The sequence below is a fragment of the Colletotrichum higginsianum genome, chromosome 6, assembly GCF_001672515.1.
Source record: "Colletotrichum higginsianum IMI 349063 chromosome 6, whole genome shotgun sequence".
Lineage (NCBI taxonomy): Eukaryota > Fungi > Ascomycota > Sordariomycetes > Glomerellales > Glomerellaceae > Colletotrichum > Colletotrichum higginsianum.
The window spans coordinates 2,923,104-2,950,166 of NC_030959.1; the positions used below are offsets into that span (position 1 = coordinate 2,923,104).

At 57.2% G+C, this 27,063-nt stretch overlaps 7 protein-coding genes across 7 annotated transcripts; 3 read left to right on the forward strand and 4 right to left on the reverse strand.

The window, feature by feature from the left end:
* Positions 1-2,149: 2,149 nt before the first annotated feature.
* CH63R_09265 (C2H2 finger domain-containing protein) lies at positions 2,150-4,799 on the forward strand (the record flags this gene model as incomplete). Its single annotated transcript, XM_018304239.1, has 3 exons — positions 2,150-3,268; positions 3,338-3,457; positions 3,696-4,799. The coding sequence occupies 3 exons, from the start codon at positions 2,150-2,152 to the stop codon at positions 4,797-4,799; spliced, it is 2,343 nt and encodes a 780-aa protein (XP_018156262.1).
* A 3,921-nt stretch (positions 4,800-8,720) lies between these two features.
* On the reverse strand, positions 8,721-9,232 carry CH63R_09266 (uncharacterized protein; the record flags this gene model as incomplete). The annotated part of the gene is made up of 2 exons (XM_018304240.1): positions 8,721-8,872; positions 8,941-9,232. 2 exons carry the CDS (start codon positions 9,230-9,232, stop codon positions 8,721-8,723), a joined length of 444 nt encoding a protein of 147 aa, XP_018156263.1.
* Positions 9,233-10,613: 1,381 nt separating this feature from the next.
* CH63R_09267 (uncharacterized protein) lies at positions 10,614-14,718 on the forward strand (the record flags this gene model as incomplete). The annotated part of the gene is made up of 4 exons (XM_018304241.1): positions 10,614-10,636; positions 10,987-11,478; positions 12,301-12,710; positions 13,031-14,718. The coding sequence occupies 4 exons, from the start codon at positions 10,614-10,616 to the stop codon at positions 14,716-14,718; spliced, it is 2,613 nt and encodes an 870-aa protein (XP_018156264.1).
* A 1,122-nt stretch (positions 14,719-15,840) lies between these two features.
* CH63R_09268 (Ring-15 protein) lies at positions 15,841-17,811 on the forward strand (the record flags this gene model as incomplete). The annotated part of the gene is made up of 1 exon (XM_018304242.1): positions 15,841-17,811. One exon carries the CDS (start codon positions 15,841-15,843, stop codon positions 17,809-17,811), a length of 1,971 nt encoding a protein of 656 aa, XP_018156265.1.
* Positions 17,812-19,298: 1,487 nt separating this feature from the next.
* Positions 19,299-21,515, reverse strand: CH63R_09269 (uncharacterized protein; the record flags this gene model as incomplete). The annotated part of the gene is made up of 1 exon (XM_018304243.1): positions 19,299-21,515. The coding sequence occupies one exon, from the start codon at positions 21,513-21,515 to the stop codon at positions 19,299-19,301; it is 2,217 nt and encodes a 738-aa protein (XP_018156266.1).
* A 1,347-nt stretch (positions 21,516-22,862) lies between these two features.
* CH63R_09270 (Ketol-acid reductoisomerase) lies at positions 22,863-24,403 on the reverse strand (the record flags this gene model as incomplete). The annotated part of the gene is made up of 5 exons (XM_018304244.1): positions 22,863-22,890; positions 22,979-23,646; positions 23,716-23,994; positions 24,057-24,088; positions 24,193-24,403. 5 exons carry the CDS (start codon positions 24,401-24,403, stop codon positions 22,863-22,865), a joined length of 1,218 nt encoding a protein of 405 aa, XP_018156267.1.
* A 1,229-nt stretch (positions 24,404-25,632) lies between these two features.
* CH63R_09271 (Ubiquitin-conjugating enzyme) lies at positions 25,633-26,363 on the reverse strand (the record flags this gene model as incomplete). Its single annotated transcript, XM_018304245.1, has 4 exons — positions 25,633-25,785; positions 25,852-26,141; positions 26,202-26,289; positions 26,343-26,363. 4 exons carry the CDS (start codon positions 26,361-26,363, stop codon positions 25,633-25,635), a joined length of 552 nt encoding a protein of 183 aa, XP_018156268.1.
* Positions 26,364-27,063: the final 700 nt, after the last annotated feature.

The window sequence follows — 27,063 nt, forward strand, 5'->3', positions numbered from 1 at the left end:
TACGCGAAATGAGGCAGGCGCCTGTAGGCCAGTCGAACCTGTCGAACCCGTCTGTGGGGTTGGGGTCTCGCCGACGCATGCGATGCGGCCGATCTGGTTCAGATCTCAGACAAGAGTAGAGAGACACGATACGGAGAGACATTGTCAAAATGGCAGCATCATCGTCACGCCCGTCACTGTCTCTCGGGGAGCATGAAACGCGCCTACCTCATCTTACCGCGGCTTTTCCGTAGCGTGGCCGTGGCAGACATCCCAGACGCGCTCATTCCGTGATATCGCGGCAATTTCACACACCAAAGCTTGGGGAGAGACACACTCCCGTGGAACCCATGGGCCATGGGACAGGGACCCCGTCTACCAGCCTGAGAGGGCTGAGTCGTATGACAGGCATCTGGCCGCTCTACCAATCAACCCGAGGCCAAAGACAGTGGTGGGTGACTGAACCCCAGCTCGGTCGATACCCTTCGAAGGAGTGCTTCGCATTTTTCTCAGCAACCTCCGTGTCCAACACCCTTTTACACCCATGCTCACAGGCGACAGGGGGAGCGAGGCCTCTGAGGACAGCCTCCTTGAAGAGCCGTCATCTTCCCCTTCTTCTGCCGCTCACGCGAACTTGCATCTACCTCTTCTCAATATAGCAATGTCTCCAACGAGCAGCAGCGGCAGCAGCACCACTATCTTTGTCTCTTCTCTTCGTCCAGCTCCAATGCATACCGTCCCCGCTTAGAACCAACAGCTCTGCATCTCACCTCGACCACCACACACCCCCATCCATCCCCTCTGCCCCCCCCGCCTGTTCGTTGTAGGCTGACGCAGTTGAGCTGGAGCAGCAACAGCCCCCAGATCTTTTCTCTCTGCCCTGCCTTTGCCCTGCCTTTGCCCTGCCTTGCCCGTACCGTACCTTACCTTGACTGTCTTTACACCCACCCCGGTTGACCTAGCCTTCTTTTCTACGTCGACACCCCCTTCTCGAACCCCGACTGCCCCCCATTTTCACACTGCATCTTCACCTTGGTGTTGGTGTTGGTGTTGGTGTTGGGGGTTGCGTCCGACTACAATCATTCGACTCTCTGGTCTACTCCAACGCAATCCTTCAGCCGGGGCTGTGTAGTACTAACTTTGGCCCCGTTGCTCCTCCCTCTGCAGCAGGTGCAGTTCCCTCTCTGAGCGCAACCACTCTGCATCTCTCTGTCTTCCTCGCTTCCCTTTTGGGAATCTCCAACCATGGCCAGCCTCCAAGACATCATGAACGCGGACGAGGACCAACTCGAATCCCACACTATTAAGAACAGCCCGATCCCAATCCAACCAGGCATCCATCACCAGCCCTATTTGTCACCCAACGCAGTCTACAACTCGGGTTACAAAATAGGCAGAGAACAACTAGACGGAACAAGCACTCAACAAGACAGGGCGAAGCGGAGCTCATCCTCACACACCACAAAGTCCACTCCTCCCGGCTCGTCGTCGTCTAGTCGGCCACCAAACACCCGTCGTCGAAGCAACGTCAGCACCGACTCCATGGATCCGTCAAACTATGGATATGGCCACGCAGGGCCGTCTTCTGGAGGGCTTGATCCCGCTGGCCAACCCATGCGGCCTTTTGGCCATGCATCGACTGGAGGAGACGTGCCCATCAAGTTGACTCCCATCACCGGTCGAGTTAGCCGCGCAAAGAAGGGCATGAAAGTTCATACTTGCGATGTTTGCCGTCCTCCCAAAGTGGGTTCAATCTTTGGGAAAGTGAAATACATACACTGACCTTCCGTAGACGTTCACACGAGCAGAGCATCTGAGGTATGTATGGCTGTGGTATCATACCGTGGCGACTGGGCGTGTTGCCGCGTTAGTGTACTGACAACTCCGGCTGCAGACGACACCAGCTTAGTCACGAGACGCCCCAGTATGCGTGCTCTCTTCCTGGTTGCGACAGGGCCTTCCATCGTAAAGATTTACTGGAGCGTCATCAGCAACGACAGTATGCCTGACTCTTCAAAGAGAACCCAGAACGAACTTGAACCATGACTGACCCGTGCTCAGTGAGCTTGAGGGAGACAAGTTGTCGACAAGTAGAGGGGCGAGCCAAAGCCGCAGGACCTCGGCCGGATCCTTAGAAGGAGGAGTTCGAGGGTTGGGATTGCAACTCCCCATGCTCGGATACCCGCCGAACTCGACGACTCCGAATCAGAGCCTCCCGATGACACCGAACATGTCACATGCCGGCGCATATCCGTCCATGAGCGTATCAAATGTCAGCAAGTCCATTTCGCCTCACGTGGGGAACGACAACTACCGCCCGCCATCGGGTGGTCCTGGGTACGGCGGGAGTTACTCTCTTTCCGCAGCTCAGTCCTCGCAGCAGTCCCTGTTGCAACAGCCCAGCAGCGGCTTCAACACTGCTCCTCCGTTTGGCTCCATCGAGTATCAACCTCGTACGACACCCGATTTCCCCTCTTTGTTTCTCCAGACTGAGGGACTTGGGTTGCAGATACCATCAGATGGACCGCCTGAGCTTTCGCACGCTCAGGACCACGGAGGCTGGCCATCCTCGGCTTCTGACAGCACGTACTCCACACCTTCCGATCACCCACGACGCGCATTCTGGCCAGCGGCAAGAGCTTCTTCTTCTTCTTCTTCTTCTACTGTCGACTGGCCAACCGGACTTCTCTCACCTTGCCCGGGCACCGGATTTGATCCCATGGCAACAGCCAACCCTATGCTCTACCAATACCCGACTTCGCCCCAGCTAAGCGACCCCCAAACGTACCAGATGCTCGGTATCTCCTCCATGTCCACATACCCGGACGAACAGACGGTTTTTGACCCTCACCAACAACAATCCCGGTTCTCCCATACTGTTCGTAGCCTGTCCCCGCCGGTGACGTCGGCATCGGCTCAATCTTCTGAAACTCTAGTCACCCCGTCGACGGCACTACCGTCGGACCGGATGATGAACTCACTTGCCTGTATGGGCCGTCAGAAGGAGGTGGCGTTGGGCCTCCTGGCGGCCCCGGCCCTGATGCAGGGCTCCTTGCCTTTGCCTCCTGCAAATGTTTGCCAAGCCATTCCCGCCTACCTTGATGTCTATTGGGAAAAGTGCCACCACGCCTTTCCCATCATCCACAGGAGGACCTTTGAGGCTGCAGCGGAGCATGTCGATGTGCTCCGCTGCGCCATGGCTGCATTGGCTACTCAGCATTTGAGCACCAAGGAGGACCGCATCAGGGGGAATCAGTTGCATGAATATGCCTGGCAACAGTCAAGACGCGTAAGTCAAAGTTTTTGTTCAAACGGTATTATCGCGAATAGTTGCCCGCTAACAGTACATCGGCTGCAGTTCCTCCAGTGGGATGTGCCTGTCATGCAAGCGATTCTGCTCTGTGAGCTTTTCTCCCGGTTCCGCGGCCGACGTGCGGCCATTAGGCCATCGAAAGAATTCGAGTCAATCTACTCTCGGGTGAGTCCTCTTCCTTGTCGAATACAATGACACTCTTTTCTACTTCGCTTCTTCTAGCTTCAAAGTGTACTGGTTTTTGTTTTGGAGATTATTTCCCGCCTCCTCCTCCTCCTCCTCCTCCTCCTTCCCCCCCCCCCCCCTCCTCCACTTCTTCTTATTCTACCACCACCACCACCACCACTACTACTACCTAGTCTGGATCAAGTCGCAGCAACAAAGTTCTAAATCATGGTTCTAGGTCTATGACAATGCCATCATCTTCGGGGAAATCCCTCAGACAGGGCCCAACAGTGTCAGATGGCATACATGGCTTGATACCGAGGCTCGCCGTCGCCTTCTCTCGGCTTGCTTTATTTTGGACGTTCACAGCTCCTTCTATCTGGAGCAGCAATGTATTCGTAACTTTGATATTGCCAGCGACAGCATGCCACCAAACATCCCTCTCATCGGGCCGACCCAGGATCTCTGGGACGCACCAAGCGCAAACGCATGGGCAGCGATGGTATCAGCCAAGGGGGGTTCCTTGGATGCAAAGTCACTCCTCTCCTTAATCAACCCTGACAACCTGTCGAAGACGAGCATCAACGTCCAGGCCCCCTTCGACCGCTCAGTAATCCTGGCATTTGAGGCACTTCTGTTGCCTTCTCGCGATGACCCGGTGCAGATAGCACCATCGACAGGAAAACCTGAGCCGGAGAATTTCCGCATGGCTAGCATCTTCCCAGACTGCCCCGTGGCAAATACGTACCTCGCTCTGCACCACACGCCGCTTCACGACCTGCTCGCCGTCTCCGGAGACAGCTGGGTCTTCAGCCAGAAGGTCCTACAACCCAAGTCCTTCGCCGAGCATCAGAAGCGACTCAAGCAGTGGGGCCAGTCAGACGACGCCGCCGTGGCCGTGATTTTCGCTTGCCGCGCCCTCCGCGCCTTCACGGAGCACGGAAATGCCGATGAGAGCCCGGAGGACTCGGACGATGATATGGACGCATGGGAGACGGAGCGGCCCCGCATGTGGAAGGATGACGTCTCGGACTACTGGGGGATGTACGTCTGCGCGCTCATATGTTGGGCCTACGGGCATCAAGGGAATCGCTGGGATGGCGCCAAGGGCACCGAGTTGGGCGACGACGATAGCGCGACGCTCCAGTGGGTCCGGGCTGTTGCAAGCACGCGGGTCAAGGACGTCGTCAGGCTACGCTCCAAGAAGAACGCGATGTCTGTTGTTTCCCTTGTTAAGGGATGGCTGGATCTGGACTGTCTCGGCGGGCGCAGTCGGTTATACGTCGACGCGGTGGGCGTGTTGAGGAAGTTGGAGGAAGGCATCAACTGCAAGTGGTTTTGAAATGGTAATAGGGGGCCTTTGGGCGCATTTCATCTCGTGTCTGCATCAGCATCGCGATACGTTTCTTTTCCCTTTTTTCTTTTTCATTTTTACTATTTTGTCTTCGGCATGGATCACAGCACACACCCACTCACCCACACACACAAAAAGCACCCGGCCAGAAGGACACAATACCTATTTGCATTGTACAGCTGACGATATTACGACGGGGCAGAAGAAAGCAGGGGTGGTGTGCATGGAAGGAACAAGAAAGAGATTCGCAGAAAGCGAGAGGGGCGATGGCCGAAGGATGGATGGCTGGCGTTCAGGCGTTCAACGATTTGGGATCAGCACACACACACATATAAGTATACATACACACGCATACAGGGGCATAAGGCGCATATACCTCGATACAATCATCTCATAATACACAACTGGTTTTCAATGCACAATGCCTGGGGAATAGAGATGGATGGCGAAGGGTGCAGGGGAAGGGGGGTCGGGGGGGACGGATAGTGTATGGAGTTGATTATGTTAGAGAGACAAACCAGGCAGTAGGGGAGGCGAGAGTGTTCGAATTTTCTTTGTGGCTGGGCGTTTTCGTGTAGTTATGGGCTCTGGTGAATAAATAGTCAGGCCGCTTCGTGGTTATCCTCGCCGCGGCTGGCTCCTCGTCGTGTCCCGCGCGGACGACCCGACCTCTGCCAGTTACTATCATGGGGGACGAGAAAGACGGTTCCCAAGCCTCGTCGCATCCTCCAATCCACCATCGCCGTGTACCGCTGGCTGCTTTTCGTCGTTGGGTTCCGTCGTCGTCGAGGAGGTACCACCACATACTGGTGATGGCGAGATGCGATGCTATTTAAACGAACAGGGGTGGGTTTCGTCTCTTTTCTTTGGTCTTGCCTGTTAATCAGGTCTTCGTTACAAGTATGTGTACATATATGTATCTGTTTCCCTCAGGAAAGGGTCGCTCTCTCGGCCACAGGGTTAGAGCGCAGCAGACTCGACTCGACTCGACTCGACGAGCCCCCTCAGAGGCGTTCGTCCCATGCTATCAAAGCCGGTCCGTCCGGCGACGCCCGTACATATTCGCGGCCTGTGTAACCTACGTGGGCCCAATGCTACTACACACCCCTTACGCAGCCGAAGAGCTGGCTGTATGGTGAGGGGGCATTCACTCTCCTCCACTTGGGCCAAGTCCAACTTTGGTCTTCTTCTCGTCGTCGACAACGAGGCCATGCGACCAGCATTGTCGTCGGTCCCGGCCGGGATGGTTCCATGATTCCGGCGACGGTCCAGGCCGTCAGGCCAGTCCCGATCCCCAACCAAACGCAACGCCCTTCCCGCACCCCGTGTCGTATTGCAGGGAGGGCGGGGAGCGTGGCATCTCGTCAACTCATGGGGATTGGGGAAAACCCTCGTACTCACTTCCAGCCGCGAAGATCTCAGCATACACATCTCACAGTCTTCCGCCCTCGTGGGAAGAGGTACGGATGAGCCGCCTGTCTTGGCACAGCCTTTGACGGTGGAGGAGCGGACTGGGCAACAGGACCAGAGGCATAAACCTATCTGCGAGAGATCACGCCCCGGCCGCCTTTCGTCCGTCAAGACGCCATTACATCCACTAGAAATACCCTTGTGGCAAGCCAGCACCGTTACGACGCGAGCCTCACCGAGAGTTCCACGGGACAGAAGACCTCCAACGTCTCCGGAGAAAGGGATGTCGCACCATCCTTCCTGCTTCTGGGAGCGGCTTGGCCCAAGCCGGGAAAGATACCCACCTCGCCCGATGATCCCCCCGAGGTGCTGTCATTCAGGAGTATCTCAATGACTGTTGACCACGCGCTGGCTAGAGAGGATTTGGGTGTTTATGGAATTGAATTGGAGGACGCAATCCCCTCCACCGCGAAATACTGGCACGCGTGTCTCCCGTTTCCCCCTCTCCACGTGTCGGCCCAGACTTCGCCGATACAGTCCTGTTGACTCCTGGTACAGGCAATAGCACCAGAGAGCAATCTGCCAGATGACTTTCGCCTATATTCCCCAAAAAACTGCTCTCCCGCAACGAAACAAGTCGAGCCTGGCAAGGCTGGTTGATACCAGCGTATTAGCGATGCGTTGTGTGTAACGGTGTACAGCCATGAGCGCGCCCCTTGCACGGGCATGGCCGTTGCGCAGATGACCCGGAAACCACAAGAGCTCGAAGTACGGCCAACTCAATCGCGAGTGAGGGATGGCATGGACACTAATGTTTAAAACCAGGTATGAGAGCCGTCAGGCATATCAGTGCTGAAAAGCGGCACAGGAATCGAGAATATACGGCAGACAAGGCGGCTACAAACGGGAGAACGCTTGAGCCCAGCATGGAAGGAAGCACCGACATTTCAGAGATTCGTCTCTCTGGCAGGCAAAAAAGAAAAGAAAAAAAAGATGCAACGAGACGCCTCGAAACGAAACGAGGTTGCATCTGATGTTTGACACGTGCGGGACGTGTGACGTCGACTCTGCGTTTAAACTCTGGGGAAGAGGTGGTCTGTTCGCCAAAACCCCTGAGAGCGAAACCGTCGCAAGGAAGCGAAATCCTACGGGGGGAGGGGGAAGCATTATTGGGGCATACGGAAGGGCCAAAGTCACGCGCTCATCAGAGCAGTCATGTGTGTTTGGGTTTGTGCATTGCGACATCGGTTGAACACCCGAGCTGGCAAGAGCGGGAAACTGGCAGGGATGTGCTGGGTGAGCCGATTGCCATCAAGTCAGGGAGACAGACTCGACGGGGCTTAAAACGCAGCCTCTGCTGCGGTGTCCTGCCGTATGTCCTGCGGTGGAATTGCCGAAGCTCGCGTTTGGATGTTTTCTTACATCAGTGCCGGTCTATGGAGCAGCTCCCATACAGGAAAGAAAAAGCACGACACGAGTGGGGGCGAAGCGCAGGTCATCGTCACACGAGGTTGGGACCGTTGGGTGCGTGATCTGGTCGAGAGTAAATGGCAAGGGCCATGGTTGTCTCAGTTCGGGAGACCGTCCTTGTCTGAGTTCGGAGCTTCCGCCCCTTCTTCCCCGCAATTCTCTTGGTGCGGTAAGACCGTAAGATCTTGGGAGATGAGATCCGTGGACCGTTCACGAATCAGGTCGACGACGGGAAATAACAGTGCCACTTATAGGGTTATTTGCAATCTTGCAACGGGGCCAAGTAATGGGTCATGTGGCCAGAGCTTCCCAGTGCGCTCTCTCAACGCAGCGTCGGAAGCGCAAAGGAAACGACGTAATGTAGGGCGGCACACAACGATTCTAGTGCTGGTGAGCTTCGGCTTGACGATGTAGCAAGTCAGGCATTCGTGGATGCGTCTGCCGTGTCAGCAGTTGCAGGGCTCTTTTTGTGTGTTCGGACCGTCTTGTCAGAGAGAGAGAGCTGCAGCGGCTGATGGCAGCAGCAAATTGAGGTTGGCGCTGGCGTTGGCGTTGGTGTGTGTGGTGGCTTGGCCTGGCGTCAGGGGCGCGCGGGATGTGTCATGAGCGATGGCTCTCCAAGTCAAGATAGCAGGATAACCGGCTTTCTAGAGGTGGCTGGGAGGCCGCAAAGCTCAGGGGAAGGGGAACGACGACGAACCGTGGCGAGCCGATCGTGTGTGGTGGAATTTGGCGCAGTCACAGCCGAACAAAGTGCTCGGGGGCGCGCCATGCCGTGGGATAACCGCTGCAGATGGCAATTCAGAAGATAAGGCAAGGAGCACACTTGACGGGGGCTCAAAAGACCCAAAGGGGCTGACCGGATCTGACGGGCTGTCCTGGTAAGCAAGGATCTCGGCCCTGGAGGCCCGATGGAACTTTCAACGTGGTGACGGCGAGTTTCGATTGACCGACTAAGTGAATCGGTCGGTCTGCGGTAGCGCCGGGAGGGAAACGGTTGCAACAAAAGGCCAACAAGGGAAGACACGACTAGGCGTAGGAAACCAACCCCTGGACAAGCGTGGTTGAAATGCAGAAGTCGGGTTGGGCAACGATTTCAAGACTTGCCGACTCCACCGGCACGGCGAGAACGAGACTGGCGCGGCTTGTATGCAGTGGTCTGCTGCGGTCGTGCCTGAATGCTTGAAGCGAACGAAAGATTTGAGAGATTAGCTGCAGTCTAGCTTCATCCCACGTCTGAAGCACACACCAGACGGAGTATTCCCGGTCTCGTCTGGCCCTGGTACAGGGGATAGCGCAGGTGCTGCGGCAAGGTGAGGCAAGGCAGGGAAGAAACGGTGAGAAGGAAGCGGGCGACCGGCGAGAAGAGGTACGGCAAATGTCTTCAAGGAGGCTGGGCGTGATGGTGTTGGTTGGTGGTGCAGGGGGGTAGGAGATGGTGGTTGTGGTGAAGATTGTTGTGGTGTTGGTGTTGGTTTGCTGGCGTGAAAGTGGACCTCAGACCTCAGACAGACGGATGCGACCTTGGTGCGCGTGTCCATTGTTTGGGTGTCGATACATGAGGTGCTGCAACGGCGTGGGTTCCTCAGGCCGACCTACCTTTGTCTCTCTCCCTCTCCCTCTCTCTCTCTCTCTGTGTGTGTGTGTTTCTGTCTTCTGCCTTGGGCATCTTTGTCTCTGTGTCAAACCGGATTCGTCATCCGCGCAAGAAGGAACGTGGAAGGCGACAGAGTTCGTTCCTTCCGAAGGAATTCCTCACCTTGTTTCCAGTGTCTACGATGTACACGCGCAAAATAAAAGCAAAATACGTATCTACCCAAGTAAGTGCAGTAAGGATGTCTGATGTCTGATTTCAGAGTTTCGCCGAGGACTGTAACTGCTGCTGCGCTTATCCCATTCTGTAACACTGCGACGCTGTGACGGCGGCGACTCTTCGTCTTGTCGACCTCTTCCCGATACTACCTAGTGATACCCACGGAGCTTTGTGATTATTTTTGGACGTGCCATTGAAGCGAAGCCACACCGACGTGCTGAGACTCGGAGAGTTGCTTTATAGCCCTTTGTATTGTGCTAGTGAGGCCATTGGTGTGGCATATGGCGCTCTGCCAGAGTCTGAGAGGAGTTCATCTGGGGATGCAATAACCATTGAAGAGACAGCATTGCAGCACAGCCGCTGAAGAAGAGAAGTCATGAATAAACCCGCTTCACCGAAAGAACCGAAGCGAAGGTGAGACGGGTATCTAAGGCAAGGCAAGGCAAGGCAAGGCAAGGGAACCTTGGACCAGGTCCAACTTGCAGCTTGTAAGCGCCCAAGCCGGTAGGTTGTCGTCATATCCCAAAGACACGCACTCGCACACCGCTGATGAAAGCTGGCACAACGAAGGCGGTGGATCCAGACCTAAAGCCAGTACCTGTAGGTACTGCTGTAAGCAGACTCGATCGAGACCAGACCGCCGCCCACGGTCCGTCCAGCGCGACAACGACCGCCTGCGCCCACGCCTACGCCTGCAACTTTCAGCCAGTTCAGACCATGCACGACGGACAAGCACACCCACCTTTCTTTCATTGTCTCCTTTGGACTTGGACCTGGATTTGCGATTGGGGAGGGGAAGGGGGGGGGGGGGGGGGGGGGGGGGGGGACATGCGCGCCGAGTTTCCAGTTCCCACCCCCCCCTGGCCCCAGCGATTATTTCTCTGCCACGCGCGCAATTTTTGGGGGTTCTCGCCGCTCAGTTCTAATCCTTCGACTTTCCCTTCTTCTTTTTTTTTTCTCCTTCTTTGCATTCCTCGAGCATCCATTCTCAACTGCCCTTCCTTTCATACAGTTCCTGCCGACGACGAAATCCCCCCCTTCGCCCCGATCCGAGTAATTCTAATTACATCACCTTTGAAGAAAAGAAGAAACCCGCCAAACCGATCAGAATGGGCACTTACAAGTTCACCTGGTATGCTTTTCGCCTGCTCCGCCCACATTCCTCTTCCCCGCCACTGCCGCTCTCCCTACCTCATTCCTGGAATGCGAAGAGAGACAATGCACGCCCTCCTTGCGTCGCCTCACTCCCCGATGTCCTGCTGGAAGGGCCGGTTGACTTGCACGTTTTCGTCAATGGACATGTGGCATGCGTACCTTCACACAATGAATGCTCCAATACTGGCCGCGGGGAATCCACTCGCGCCATCGCGTCGTCCCCCTCCTTGGGAAAGATGGGGGGGCGAACAAAAGCAAAATAATAGAAGCAGGCCATATGATATGGCTAGACCGAAAAATTCTTGCTAACCTCTACGTTTTCAATAGGGCTCACCCGGCCGAGGAGGTCTACGTTACCGGTACCTTCGACAACTGGACCAAGAGCGAGAAGTTGGACAAGGTCGGCAACTCGTTCGAAAAGACCGTCACCCTGCCAAATGCTTCAGAGAAGATTTACTACAAGGTTCGTGGCCTTCAATTCAGGCGATTTCCTTTCCCCTCCGTACCCATGACCATTGGATCTTCCCACCCGGACTCGGACTCGGACTACCAAACACTACGGCACCTTCGGATCCCCTTATCGCGGCGCAATTGCGTTGTTGGGAGAGGGCACGGCGGCATGGAGGGGCAGATGTGGTGGGCAGCGCCAAATGCGTGGGAGAGCAACATGAGGGTCCCGATCGAAAGCAGCGACGCCTCGCCCAGCCCGCGACAGCATCCGTGCGCCATCCAGAGGTCCCTTGCTCACTCGCTGTCCTCCCGACCTCTCTCCCCCCGTCTTGGAGAGAGGGGAGCAGTGCTGCAAGGCCACCTGGTGGTGTAAGCTCCCTCCTCCCCCTCTCTCTTCCGCCCCTCCCAGGCAGCTCCAGCCTCCAGGCCCAGGTCCAGGTCCAGGTCCAGGCTCCCCTGCTCCCCTCGTCAGCTGCGCTACGGATACACACGAGCGCGCACATTACAGCTCGGCTCGGTGGCGGTTTGTCATAATAGCATCGGGCTTTTTCTCCCATCACCAGCTCGCAATTTTTGGCTTGTCCAGACCCCCGGCGCTGACGCAATCTTCCTACGCGCTGCGTCGAGCCACCACAGCTCCAGTTCCTGCTATGGAAAGTCTGTTGGTCTTACTGCCTTGCGTTCTTGCTCGTGGGATTTTCCTTTCTTTCTTTCTTTCCTCTACCCATCCTCATTTCCCACTCAGCGCGATTCGGTGTTGAATGGCCTGTTTGTCCCGGGCTGGTCCTGCATATCGCTGGGATGGGGTAACTTGGAGATGAGGAAGGCAAGGGGGGGGGGGGAGAGGGAAAAAAAGAGTCATACGCGGGCCTCGAGCTGTGTATTGGTGGCCGAATCTCCCGGCCCCCGTATGACGCAACCCAGCAGCTCTTGCAGCCCAGAAGCACAGCGGCGGCGTGGTTGCCTTGGAGGGCGGGCGCATTGCATTGGATCATCCATTGGCAGCATTGGCGGCATTGGGTGGTGGGAGGCCGGCGAGCAGACGAACCACGCACGACTGGGACGGTGTGGGCCGCTGGACAGCGGATTCCAGCTCCGCTTTTCGCCATTTCAGAAAACAGCAGTGAACAAGGTTTCCCTTCCTAGGCTCACCTGCTCTATTCTGTTCTGAATTGTGGGGAACGAAAACAGCGGCACTCGACTGGGATCCCCCCATGCAGCCCACGTCGCGTTCGCGGCCTTGTTTGGCTTTTTGGCAAATTGCGGCACCAGAGGACACCGGAGAGCGGCAGGAACCAGCAGCAAGCCACCAGGCCAAACCCGCCCATCATCTCACAGAGATGTGCCAGAATGTCTAGCACCTGCTGGTCTAGCCCTCCTGGCCACCGTAGCTGAGATGCCACCAAACAACACGGCGTACCAGGCAGGGCACACACGCACACGCGCACAACGCGCACACACAAGAGAGAGAGAGGGAAAGAACAAGAAAGAGACCAAGAGACCACGAGGTTATGCCATCCATCCACAGGAGGCACCGCCGCCAGGAAAGCCAGGAACCGCCCGCCTTCTCCGCCTGCTAATTTGCCTGGCTGGCCTAGCCGGTACGGACACCCGTACCTTACGCTACCGCTCACCCGCCTACCTACCAACCAACCTACCTGTCTGCCTTTATAACCATCGGCATACCCAGATCTCGCCGCCCCCCCCCCCCTCCCAGCTGATCTGCCAAATTTGGTTCGCCGCGCGTCGTCATATCTGCCCAGGGACCCCATCCACCGCTGACCACCGGATCTTCGTATTGCCCACCGTTTTTTCGCTTAAAACATCGTCATTGTGCTCATTTTGTTGGCAACCTTTTTTTTTACTGACTTGCTTGCTCTTCCCACCTACTAGTTCGTCGTCGACAACAATTGGATCACAGATCACACTGCTCCTCAAGAACCCGATCACGAGGGCAACGTAAACAACTTCCTCACCCCCGAGCAGATTGTCAAGGAGGACATTTCTGCCGCAACCATGAGCACCGTCACCCCCGAATCTACCACCGCCGCTCTGGCCAAGGACGTGCCCCTCGAGAAGAAGGATGACCTTCCCCAGGCCACCCCCTCCGACATTCCCGGCGGCTTCCCCATCACCCCCGCCGCCAACGAGCTCGACAAGTCCTTTGGCGTCAACCCGCTCCCCGCACAAGACGTCACTGCTGAGCCCGTGACCGTCGCCCCTGGCGAACCCATTCCTCCTTCTGCGAAGGCCGGCGACATCAACGACCAGGTTAAGCTCGACAAGGAGGCCTACGAGGACTCCAGCGCCCTCCCGGGCCTGTCCAAGGAGGAGACCACCCTTCCTGCCGTCACCAGCAGCACTATTCCCGAGTCCAGCTTGCCCATCGCTACCACGGATGCCACCATCAACAGCGCTGCTCCTACTTCCACCACTGCTGCCCTCGCCGCCGAGGTTCCTATCGAGACCAAGAAGTCCGAGGTTGACGCCCCCGAGTCCAGCTTGCCTACTGCGGCCACGGATGTCACCATCAACAGCGCCGCTCCTGCTTCCACCACTGCCGCTTTGGCCGCCGAGGTACCTCTCGAGGCTAAGAAGGCCGAGGTCCCCGAGGTTGTCAAGGAGAGCCAGGAGAAGGCTCACGCCGAGCCCGAGGCGAGCGCGAACCCTGAGGCCGTTCAGGAGAAGGCCGTTGTCGAGGATGAGCTCCTTGACAAGGTCCCCACTGCTCCCTCAACATCCGAGGGTACCTCCGGCTTTGGCACGCAAAAGACCGAGCTCGCCGGTACCGTCATTGCTACCGCCGCTACCGCCGGTGGCATTGCCGCCGCCGCCGTCATCAACGCCAAGGACAGTGCCGTCGAGGCCGCTGCTCCTACCGTCAACCAGGTCTCCGTTGCCGCTTCCGACGCCGCCGCCCAGGCTTCTGTCGCCGCTACTGACGCGGCTACTGACGCCGCTGCCCAGCTTCCCGAGCCCGTAAAGGAGAGTCTACCTGTGAGCGTTCAGGAGGCCATTGGCGGTCAGGTCAAGGAGGAGACTCGTGAGGAGGTGGCCCCCGAGGTCCCCGCCGTTGTCAAGGAGGCCATTGTTGAGTCTGGCAAGAGCCCCGAGGCTGCTGCCAACACCGAGGCTGTTGTCGAGAAGAAGGAGGTCGAGGCCGAGCTCCTCAAGGAGGTCAAGGCCGCTCCCGCCGTTGGCGAGGAAGCCGAGAAGCCCAAGGTCGAGGCCGCTAAGGAGGAGGTCAAGGAGACCAAGGAAGAGGTCAAAGAGGGCGACAAGTCCAAGACCGAAGCTGTCAAGGAGGAGGCCAAGCTTGCCAAGGAGGAGGTCAAGGACGCTGTCACGGATGACTCCAAGAAGGAGACCAACGGCGTCAACGGCGCTCACCCCGCGACGACTGCCAACGGCACCAACGGCGCTACCCTCGCCACCATCAAGGAGCCGGAGGCTCCCACAACCCCCGCCAAGGCGCCATCTTCCGTTCCCGAGTCGACGACACCAAGCCACAGCAAGGCTGCCGAGAGCCCGTCGGGCACCGAAAAGAAGAAGAAGAACCGCCTGAGCGCCTTCATCGGCAAGCTCAAGAGCAAGGTGCACAGCAAGTGAGCGGCTTAATGATGTTGACGTTCGCCGTCAGGATGCGCGTGGATGGGAGGCTCCGTCTTTCACCTCGGTTCTTGTGGTTTTTCCTGTCGGGTGCTGCGTATTTGGGTTGTTTGTCGTTTCTATGATTCCCCTGGTCCACTTTGCATGTGCAAGAGCTCAAGAGGTAGAATGAGGCATGGCAGTTGCGTGTTGACGACGTTGGAAGTACGGCCGTTCCTCTTGGGCCTCTCTAAAAATTAATTGAGGATGACGTAGGCTACTGCCTCTCCTTCGGGTTTTGCGCTGCTTTTTTCCATGTTGGTACTTTCGCGGCTCATCTGCATCGGACTATCTTGTACCATAATACCTCGGTCGAGCCTAATCTGCATATGATGAATTGAGTCACTACGATGAATGAAGTGACGTTGCTGGCATTTCGGCTGGAGTGTTATGTCAGTCAATTGAAGTGCTGCAGAAAACCCCGAGTCTATGAGCTCACGTCAATCTATCGATCAATCACCTCGGATTTCAATGGTCGCAGGTGAAGCCGCGGGGTGGCGTGGTATGTACATATCCAGCGCTGGCAACCAGCTGGCATCAGATCAGGTCAGGCACGCTGTACATCTCGAAACGGCGGCATCATCACGTGACACACTCAATGCATGGCCTCGCCCGGTACGTACCCCGGATGCCGAGCTTTCCCTCACACGGGAGTTCATCGCAGCAACTTCGATTTGCCCCGCCGCCAATGACTCTGCAAAGGGTATGTCAGTGCTGCTGGTGCTGCTGCTGCATCCTCTCAACGTCCGGTTACCTGATCGCCCCCCCCACCCATCACTCATGGGGTCCGTCCGCTTTGGACCCCGTCTGGTTCTACAAACAGCATCTTCCTTCATCTATTCTCAACACCTCGGCCGAGGAGCATAGCTCTCGGTTGTCTCTAGCACAACCTATTCTCCTTTTGCGTCCCGATCACCGGATCAAGCGGCTCGGCGTGCTACCTTTCAACTCGTTGCTGCCCTCTGCCTCGCGCGGATTGCATCACGACATCGACCCCTCGGAGGCGACCAAGACGACCACAGCTTTCCACCAACGGGAAGACCATTGCACCCACGTTTTATTCTCACCTCCGGGTAACCGAACATGAGCTCGACACCGTCCAATCTGGGCAAGTCCCTCTCAGCATCGACTTCCCATTCGCCTTCAGTCCAACCCGGCCCCGTCACTACGAGCTTCGAATCCAACCGTCGACCTTCTCAAGCCAGTCCCTCGTTTCCTCACGCTACCCCACGGAAGAACCAGGGCTCCCGAAAACAACACAAGATGCAGCGGCGACCGGGGCTGGGAGATATCAGACAACATTCGAATCCGGACGACGACGACGCCATGGCCGAGGCCAGGGCTCTGCGAAACGCCTCCAGCCGACGAGGTCAAACCTCCATCACACACCTGCTCAACTACAGCTTGCCACCACGAGCTTACGCCGACCATAGCTCGTACGCCAGAAACTACAGGCGAAATCCGACGTGGGGCCCCGGCTCAGGCCACCACGCTGTGGACAAGGCGAGATACGTGCATGCGAATTACAGATTCGTTGTGTCGCCGGAAGGCAATTACGCCAGCCAAGCAGCCGATGCCGATGTGCACATCGACTGGAACAACGTTTTACAGATTCTGGCTTCGTCGGAATCGCAGGGCGCCAGCTGTCCGATCTGCCTATCGGAGCCGGTGGCGCCGAGGATGGCAAAGTGCGGACACATCTTTTGCCTGCCCTGTCTGATCCGGTTCATGAACTCGACAGACGACGACTCGAAGCCTGGAAAGGGCGCCAGATGGAAGAAGTGCCCCCTCTGCGAAGACAGCGTCTACCTACACGAGACACGGCCCGTGCGGTTCTATGCGGGACAGGAGAGCCCCTTGCCGCGTGTTGGAGACGACGTGGTGCTCCGATTGATGGCCCGAACAGCCAAGTCGACCCTCGCGCTGCCGTGGGAGAACGGCTCGGATGCCCTCAATGTGGCGGATGATGTACCTTGGCATTTTGCAGCCAATGTTTTGGATTATGCCAGGATCATGAAGGGAACCGGAGACTACATGGCGGAACAGTACAACGAAGAGATCGAGGCGCTGCAGAAGCAGGGGACCGAAGACCAGCTGCTGTACCACGAGGATGACGAATGGACCCAGAAGGCCATACGGGCCATCAACGCGGCCAAGGAGAAGGTCCAAGATCTCGGCAAGACCGACTCGATGCTGCCGAACAAGAAGCCGGGCCAGAGCAAAACTGTCCAGCCCGACTTTTACTTCTACTCGTCACAGCCACATCTGTACCTGTCGGCGCTCGACATCAGAATCCTCAAGACCAAGTACGGCGACTTTTCGGCGTTCCCAACGACGTTGTTGCCCCGGGTTGAGCACATATCGACCGGCCATGTGTTGGACGAAGTGCAGCGGAAGCGAGCCAAGTACTTGGGGCATCTTCCTTACGGATGCCGCATTAGCTTCCTTGAATGTGACTGGACGGACATCGTACCGGCTGATGTTCTCGACAAATTCGCCGACGAGATTGGCCGGCGCAGGAAGCGGAATCGCGATAAGGCCGTACAGGAGGAACGCGAGAGGCTTCAATCCGAAAGGATTGAGGCTGCCCAATTCAAGAGCACCGCCGCCATGAGACGCGAGTACGGACCCATCGAGGAGGAGCAGGTCCCTGCGTTGAACCTGGAGGAATTCCAGCCACTTGCAAGCCATGCCGGCGCTACGCCGCCAGACCCCCGTCCAGGCTTCGAGCACTTAGCCTCCATCTCGACCAGCCCCTCCACGCAGAAGACTGTGTGGGGCACGCATGTCGTGCATGGATCGCCAGAGCTTGCTCCAGCCTCGCTCCGTCAAGTTGACGATGGGTGGTTAAAGGAGGAGGATTTCATCGATGCCGCCGAGCTGTCTTTCCAGATGGAGGCGCTTGGCGTGATGGAGCCAGGACCTTCGAGCAGTAGCACTCCTGTGGCAGCAGGTGCTGGCGGCGGCGGCGGCGGTATTGGTGGAGGCGGCAAGGGGAAGAAGAAGAAGCAGAAGATCACGCTCATGAGCACCGGCGGACGTAGACAGGGCTAGGCGGCCCATGGCTTCTAGACGTGATGGCGCGAGGACGATGCGGCATCGGGTTTTCCTTTTTGGTTGTTGTTGCTGCAAAGCTTTGTGGCGGAAGGAAGAGAAAGACTCTGATTTCCAGCGAGGTAGAGTCCGAGACTAGCGAGACGGGGGGGAAGGGGGCTGAAGAAGTTTGTCACATCTGCTCCAGACCAAATCAAAGAATTCGAATATCAGGCTGTTTCACATCTAGTCATGTTTTCCAGGAAGGGAGGGAGGGGATGGGTGTTTGGCAAAAGGCTGTTTGCTATCACATTGTTCGTTTTCTTTCACACTGTTGTAAAACCAGAAGTAACCGCAAGAGGCAGACAGACAGAATTGAGACGGTCAGTCAGTTAGTCACGTTGAGTCCGGCTTGGCTCGTCTGCGGTCCGGCCGTGCAGTGATCCCGGGTGTACCGTACCTGTCTGCTCGCTCCCCTTTGACATGACTAGGACGAAGGTTGCCGCTCGTAGACGTCATCCGGGGGAGAAACAGTTACCCCCCTCTCTTCAGGTCCCTTCGGGTGGTGAACATCGCCACGAGAGCTTTCTTCTTAATAGCCAGCCTCCCCCCCCCCCCCCCCCCCCCCCCCCCCACGACCACTCACATATCTCAAGCCGCTCGCACGCGACGAACATTACACGTTGCGACGAAGCACCCCCGTCTCCCGGAAGCGATTCTTCTTGGGTAATCTGTCCTCTCTCTCTCTCTCTCTCTCTTTCATACACACACACACACACACACACACACACACACACACACACAGACACACATGCGAGTTCCAGAGAGTCACCGCCATCACTCAACATACATATCCATGAAACACAAAAGAAAGAAAAGGTGCGAAGAACAATATCTGCAATAAAAAACTCAACATTACCAATTCAAAGAGTTATGGTTATGGTGAGGGTGTAGAGGGGGCGAGTCGGGAGTGCCGCTCGCATAAGCAGCAGCAGCAGCCGCGAAGCCAGGTATCTCGAGGGGGGGGATTCGGGTGGGAGTCTTTCTGTTTTACTCCAACACTCGACATCCAACAAGAAAACAGTATCCTGCCCACACAAGCCAGGCCGGTCCAGGCCGGTTTGATCGAATAACCCCCAGCAAGCTACGCAAAATCAAGAGTAAAATAACGCCACACCTCTCGAGTCGCCCCCCCCCCCCCCCGTCTCTCTCCCCCGCCCTACCCTCCTTCATACCGGCCCCAGACGTCGTACAGAGTAAGCCAGCCAGGCTATGATCCATCATCAAGGACCAGAGCAAAAATAGCCCAGAAAACAGGGAGATCCGTGGACGCCAGTTCATTACGTCAATGCATCTTTCCTTCCTCCTCCCTCTCACTCTCTCTCTCTTCCCCCGTCCTGCAATGCTTTGTCCGTTCATCGTTGGGTTTCGTTCGCTTCGTCGTAGTTTGTAAAATGAGGAAAAAAGGAAGAATAAAATCAATGTTGAAAGTCGTGATGAGGGTAGTTCTAATCTCCTCGTCCACGGTAGTTGCCCATCTTCTCGATCGAGCTCATGATGCCGCTCCGTGGGCCGAACTCGCTCATCGGCCTGGGCCTCGGGAGGGCCTTGGTCGCGGGCCCGTTGCTGCCCGTGCGCTCGTGTACCGACCCGCGCGCGGCGATGGACCCGGGCGCCTTCAGGCCCGAGCCGCGGCCGATGCTACTGCGCAAGTTGCTCTCCGTGTAGCTCCTCGCTGGGTGTCCCGGTGTTCGCGCGGCAACGGGGGTCGGTGCGGGCTTGGGCGGCTCCGGCGGCGCGAGCGTCTGGATCGACATCATCTCCTCGGCGAGCTGTACCAGCTCGCCCTTCTCGACGCGCTCCTGCGCGAGCAAGTCGCGAAGCTCCGAGTTGTCTCTCTTGACCGACATGACGACGGCCTCAAGCCTTTCGACGTCGGCGCTGAGTTCCTTGATGTGGGCCGAGTCGCGGACGGCCTGGGCTCGGAACTCCTGCTCGGCGGCGGCCTGCGCGGGGTCGACACGGGTCAATGTGCTATCGCGGCGGAGCTTATTATTCTCGTCGGCAAGCTCCTCGATCTTGGCCTCCAGATCGTGCACCTTCTTCTCCCAGCGGTTCTCGTAGCTCTTCTTGAGCGCGGCGACCTTGCTCTCGTGCTTGCCCTTGTAGAGCGCATGCAGCTCACGGGCCACACGCTCGACGGCGATCTCGACCTCCTTGGAAGTCGCGGCCGTGCCTCCCTTGGGGGACGAGGGCTTGTCGTCGACGGACTTTCCGGCGCGGAAGCTAGCCAGCTTACTCTCGGCCTCTTGAGCCATAGTCTCGGCGGCCTCGCGTCGTCCCTCGCATTCGGCAAGCTTAGACTCGAGCTCCTCGCGCTCGCGCTGAGTGTGGGTGATCTCCTCTTTGACGCTGCGGAGGACCTTCTCCATCTCGCGGCTGCTTTTCTCCCACATCTCCTTCTCCTCAGCGACCTGCTCTCGCAGAGTCCGCTCTTCACGGGCCTGCTCCAAGCTCTCGCCGACCCGCTTTTCCGCATCGCCAACGGCCGTCTTGAGGGAGAGGACCTCGGCCTCCTTGCCGCTCAGCGACGCCTTCAAGCTGCTGATCTCTGACAGGAAATTCGACTTGAGGCTCTCGAGCTCTCTGGGTGTAATGGTGGGGATGCTGCGGGGGGTGGGCAGAGGCGGGATGTCAAAATCGAGCAGGTTTGACATCTGGCGGGCGGGGGTAGCGTTAGGGTTTGATCTCGAGGGCGACGTGTTGCCCCGCCGGGACGGCGATTTGTGCGGGAACCGTTGGCTGGCGGTGAAATCCAACAAATTGGTGGTGTTTCCCTCAGAATCGGAATGCTGCCGCGGAGCCTGGTCGTGCGTGGTCTCTGACCTCCCCCGCGGCGTTGTGCCGCCCATGCTCGAATACTTTGTTGGGGTCTGGCCAAGCTTCGCAAACATGGTCATGTTGGGCACGGCGGAGAAGGTGCTGAAGGCGCTCATCATGGACTCGTCGGGGTGGGCCAGGCTGCTCTGGTCCTCGTAGGCGTCGGCCATGTCTTGGTGGTGCAGCTCGGCATCGCCCGTGGTCATTGTGCTCGCGTCGCCGATGGTCTCATCGTTCTCCAGCTCGGTGTCGTCGTCCTCGAAGATCTGGATCGCGTGCTTGAGGCCCTCGTTGTCGTGCATCACGTCGTCGAGGCTCACAGTGCGCTCACGAGGGGGGGAGGGAGAGACGGTCCGGGGCGGGTCGACGGATGGGTTGCTAACCCTGACGGGGAACCGCTTGACCTTGTCGGGGGAAATGACCGTCTTGCGCAGCGGGCTTCGCGACTGCTTTTCTGATGTCTCGGAGCCGGCAAGTATTTTGAGCGGTGAGGGTGCGGTGCCAGACATGACGCGAGAGTGGCGCTGGGGCTTGAATGCCGTCGCGGGCGCAGAGGGCGGCGGCGACGGCGAGGAATCCGAGGGGGGGGAGGGTGGCATGTTCTCCTGGTCTCGGATGCGGCTGTCGTCTACGGAAAGCGAAGAGGCAGTAGTGGTGGTTGTGGTTGTGGAGGAGGAGGAGGAGGAGCCGTCGCTGCCGCTCTCATTACCGCCGCTCGCGGTTGTTGTCTCAGAGCGGGTGTGGTGGACCTCGTAGTGCTCAAAGGACCCGCGGCTCGTTGCTTCTTCAGTTAGGGTCGTCTCAATGTTCAGTCTTGATTCGTTTGTTGGTGACAAGGGCGTCATTGTGCGCAGGCTCGCCAAAACTAGAAGAAGCTAGGAAGGACGAGTATTGAGATCGATGGCAAGCGTTCGTTTGGAGCGCGGGAGACTAAAAGACGAATCGTCGTCAATGGATTGATATTTCGATGGGATGCCGAGCAAAATCCATTTTGGGCTCGCTTGTGAGATGAAGGGGGTGGGAAGGGGGGCCCACGCTTGTTTGTTGTTGACAGAGCAACGACTACCGAGAGGCATGCACAGACAAAGGGGGTATACCAGTGGGGCTCACCTGGTTCGCCGTCGCTACGGCAAAAATCACACACCGACTCACCGAGGTCACCGAATCAATTCCTCGGTGAGGTATAGATGCCTGTCATCAAGGTTTGTGGTTGTTGAGGGAAACAAGCTATTCGACACCTCCATCACGAGCCATTACAATGGTAAAAGAAGATGGACAACCCACCTAAAGGTCTTTTCCAACCGAGCTCTGACAATTAAATATTAAGCTTTCTGAGCTTCGAGGAGGCATTGACTCCGCCCTGCAGGATGGGTTTGATCAGACGAGAGCGCGCATGTGAAGACGCGGCAATGAGAGATGCGACGGAATGCAATGCAATACAGCATCATACAACGCGCACTACGGAGGGCGCTCAATTGCATCCGCATGTCAATTGTAATTGAGCCACATATCCATCGCTTTCTAGTCATCTCATTCAAACACCAGGCAGTCCCGTCGACGAGACAACGCTGAGATAAAATCCAATACGGATGCTTGACCTCCCGATTGGGTCTTCCTACATGTACTACCTATCCATACGGCCTTTTCGCCTGTCATCGGTACCACGCAACACCACACCGCCGACCATGATAAAGTCAAAGTAACGGGTGCGTGGGGGCGTTAATTTCCGTCGCAGCCTGCTAGCGCGACCGGCGAGAAGAAGAGAAGAAGAAAAAAAGTTAACACAGCCCGGCACCGACTCCCGGCGAGTCAGCCTATCTTTGGTCCCTGCATGATCCTACCGACACCTCCGCGTTGCCGGCAGCGAGGCACACAGATATCGCATCAATCACGGGCACGACGCCAACCGAAGAAGAGCAGTTTCTGAAAATTCACTTTGGGACAGCAGCGACGTGGTAATGTGTTGTTGTGTTTGTTCATGGACAGCAAAAGAAATGGTATTTGAAGGATCCCAAAAGTCAAGATGCAAACTTTTGAACCAGGTCCAGATCCCCTCGAATCCGGTCGTTATAGAGTACAAAAGTTAAACCCCCCCAATCCCCCGGAAGCAGTGGTTAGAAAAAATGGCCAATTCCGAGGAGATGTTTTTTTCCCCTGTCATCTTCTCCCAAAGCAAAGAAACACCGGACCGTTTACTTCTGGTTCTCGGGACGCAGAGAGCTGTGGAAACGATTACGTTAGCTATGGTGGTCTCGAATGTGTGTGTGCGCGTATGATTGTGGGGGTGGGTCGGCGAGGGTCAACGTACCGGACGGCTCTGCCGGCTCTCCAGATCTCCAGGTTGCGGATCTCCTCCATCTCAGCCTCGAACTTCTGGCGGTAGTCCTTCTGGCCGTTGTACTCGAGAGAGCGCTTGGTCTCGGAGCCATCCTTGACGGCGTCGTAGAGGCTGTTGAAGACGGGCTTCAGGGCGTCCTTGAACTTGGGGGTCCAGTCGATGGCACCGCGGCGGGCGGTGGTGGAGCAGGCCTCGTACATCCAGTCCATGCCGTTGGCACCGATCAGGGGGTACAGAGACTGAGTGGCCTCCTCGACGGTCTCGTTGAAGGCCTCGCTGGGGGAGTGGCCGCGCTCGCGGAGGACCTCGTACTGAGCGAGGAACATGCCGTGGATACCGCCCATGAGGCAGCCACGCTCACCGTAGAGGTCAGAGTAGACCTCCTTCTCGAAGGTGGTCTCGTAGAGGTAGCCGGAGCCGATGGCGACACCGAGGGCCTGGGCCTTCTCCTTGGCCTTGCCGGTGACGTCCTGGAAGACGGCGAAGGAAGAGTTGATACCACGGCCCTCACGGAAGAGGGAGCGGACGGTGCGGCCAGAGCCCTTGGGAGCGACGAGGATGACGTCGATGTCCGTAGGGACGTCGACCTTGGTGACGTCCTTGAAGACGGGAGAGAAGCCGTGGGAGAAGTAAAGGGTCTTTAATTGTGAAATGGGAGAGTCAGCTTGAGTCAATTGACCTCGTCAATCGCGAGGGAAATCACGCACCTTGCCCTTGACGAGCTGGGGCTTGATGGCGGGCCAGGTCTCGCTCTGAGCGGCGTCGGAGAGGAGGTTCATGACGATGGTACCGCGGGAGATGGCCTCATCAACGTCGAAGAGGTTCTTGCCCTCGACCCAGCCGTCCTGCTGGGCGTCCTTCCAGGACTGGCCGTTCTTGCGGACACCAACGATGACGTTGAGGCCGTTGTCACGGAGGTTCAGACCCTGGCCGTGACCCTGGGAGCCGTAGCCGATGAGGGCGAGGGTGTCGTCCTTGAAGTACTCCTGCAGACGATTGTCAGCTCCAATTGCCCCCTCTCCACCGGAGTTTGGTGATTGTGACTCACCAAGAGCTTCTCCTGAGGCCAGTCGGCACGCTCTGTGCGCAAATGAAAGTCAGCATATTGCCATTGGTCACAGACAATCCCCTCTCTCGCGAGTCATTCCGGAGAGGGGAGGCCTCTCAGCTTGTCGTGTTCTTACCGTAGACGTCCTCCTTGTGACCGGCAAAGTCCATGGTCTTAACACCACGGGCCTGCTGCTGGGCAGGGGCGGCGAAGGCCTTGGTGACCTGGGCAGAGGCGCGGACGAGGCTGCGGGCAGCAACGAAGGTGCGCTGCTGGGTGGCAGGCTTGGCCGCCAATTGGCGGGCCATTGGCGAACGAAGCGCCTTGGAGAAGCTGCGGGAGGCCATCTTGACTGTGTGGTTTGTTGGGAGGGGGAGGGGGAAGAGGGGAGAGGGTATCCGTACAAGTCAATTGTAAGGAAGAAGAAGAAGGAGGAGGGAGATGATGAAGGAGAACAGAGTTTCAGCGACGAGGAAAAGGCGTTTGGAATTGGGAAATTTTTTACTGGCGTAGACACGGGCAGCTCGCCCCCGACTTCGGCCCAGCTTGCTTTCGTCGGTGGGTTGGCCTGCGTGCGTCTGTCGGCCTGGCCTGTGCCAATGGTGGGGAAACCCTCTCGAAGCGTCCGGGGTTCGGTAGGGGGCCCCCCTTCTCGATTCCCAACTGCTTCCTGATGCTCCAGGTGGGAGATGGCGGAAGAGCGGGTACTGGGGACTTTGGAGGCGGCTGGGTCTTTGCTGGGCCGAGGGGGTCACCTCTACCTGCTGAGGTTCCTATTTGACAGCGACCTTACCTAAGAACCTCGGGGGAGTAATCAACGTTATTGCCGGCACCACTCGCGCAACGTATCCGTACCTCGTGTGGAGCGGCGAAGACCCACCCGGGCCGACATCGTAGTCCAATCCAATTCTCAACCCAGGAGTCATACCAGTATGGGTCACGGGCAGAATCTCACCGACAACTGGGCCGCCGGCTGCGGCCGTTGACGCATACCGGTCACCGGCGCTGCTAGCAACGCATGACTCCTTTCTCGGGGAGCTGTGACTCCCTTGCAGCATTGCTTGCTCTCTCGCTCCGCGGGTTGCTAATATACGCCCCGTTGGTTGGCTTTCGTTGCCATGTCCGCTTCGCTTGTTCCTTCGACGCCGTAACGCAGCAACGCTCTTTGCATTCCGTAAATCATCTTCTACTTGTCCCTGTCTCGTCCCGGCCGCGCCACGTGTAGCTTACCCTACCTACTCTCCTTCCGCATGTCTGAACCCCTGGACCGAGTCCATACGTCTCTCCCAATCATCCTGCTCTCTAACTACCTGAGCTGCATGTCTCGCCCAATAGTTGTCCTCTCTGTATCTTGATATTCCTTTCCCCTTGAACGCCGGACGATGATGTTTTGCTTTTGTGCTTATGCCCACCGACCTTCCAAATGCGCATTTCCACTGCACTCGTCGCCAAAACTGCTCTGCCTGCCTGTCCGTCTATGGTATCAAAGCGGCTTGCCGTCTCCTGTCTCGTCCAGGAGGGTTATATCGGCCGCAAGCCCGCAGACGTGGCAGACACTCAAAGACCGCCGTTGGCCTTATTTCAGCACACGATCGTAGCCCTGACCCTTGACGGTTCCGCCGCCCATCGCGGTCCGGACGTTTCGCTTGAACCCTTCCCGGTTGAGTCGGAGGTCCTCAGCGGCCTCCTTGTTCAGAGGATCGGAAGCGTTGGGCTCGAGGAAGAGAAACTGTGTGGGGGATAGGTCAGCCTGTTGTCCTGCCTTGCAGAGACGCTCGCTGGTGGCGAATCATACCTGGAGTCCGACGATGACCGCATTTAAGTTAAGAACAGGCTTCCAGTCCTCGCGCAGGATGTTAAGGCAAACCTTGCCCTCGAGATCAATGTTGGGGTGGTAGATCTTCTCCTTGCACCGGACTTTTGGCGGCTCGTGGGGGAAGTTTTGGTTGATGTCGAACGTAAACGTGAACCGCCCGGTCCGGTACATCCCCTCGTCGGGCTCGATCGTCAGCGTGAAGTGAAGAATGTCGTCGGGGTCCGGGAAATCCGTCTTCATTGTCGACCCGAGGGACAGCTCCGAAAGATCTGGTATGCAAACGGTCAGCGACAGAGCCATGACGCTCTGGGCTTACTGAGGGGTCATACCTTTCTGCACCCGCAGTTGCGCAGCCGTCACCTTCTTCTTCTTGCCTCCCGCAGTGTCGGCATTTTCAGCCTTCTGCTGCTCCTTCTTCTACAAACACGTCAGCACCGCGCTTGCGCGGTTAGGGCCGGCGGGCCACATACCATGGACCAGATCTTTAACATCTTGACCGATCTTTGGAGGGGTTGTCCGCGGAGGTGGTGTTTCTTGGTGGGGCGCTTGGTAAGGTGGGTGGACGAGTCTTCTTGGTGTGGCTTGGGTGAAAAAGACAAGGAAGCGTGCAACCTGGACGAGTAGTGCAGGTCTCCTTAGAGGATGTCGCTTGCGCTTGAACAAACCAGTCAAGAAAGAGGTGTTCCCGGTTGGAGTCTTGCGATCTTGCCACGGCGAAGGGCAGCCTGAAGGAGCGGACCAACTGGGCACCAGTCAATGCGGTCACTTTCTGGTTGCGATAAGATAGGGTCGGCGTTCGTATTTTCCGATGATCTGCCGGATGAGGACGGGCTGTCGGACTTTGGGGAGTGACGATGGAGCAAGGGCCGCAGGGCTCGGAAGACGACAAAAACTCCACGGAGAAGATGCAAATCGACGGTGTTGGGCAACATTGATGGCAGTTTTTGACTGTTGACTTTTCTTGTGCTCACGAAAAGTGCGATGCTCCTCCGCCACCAGGCTCAGCGTTGTTTGTCGGCTTTAGTAATTGTCTGCGGCGTCATGGGAAGCCGCTTAGCAATGGGCTGCTAGGCTCCTTGAAACATGCACTTTACGGAGAGCAGCACCCTAAGACACGGGCATCTTGTGTTTGAATAATCATTGTCTGAAAAAATAAGCGCAAGGTATTGTACTCATGTAAAAACGCCATGA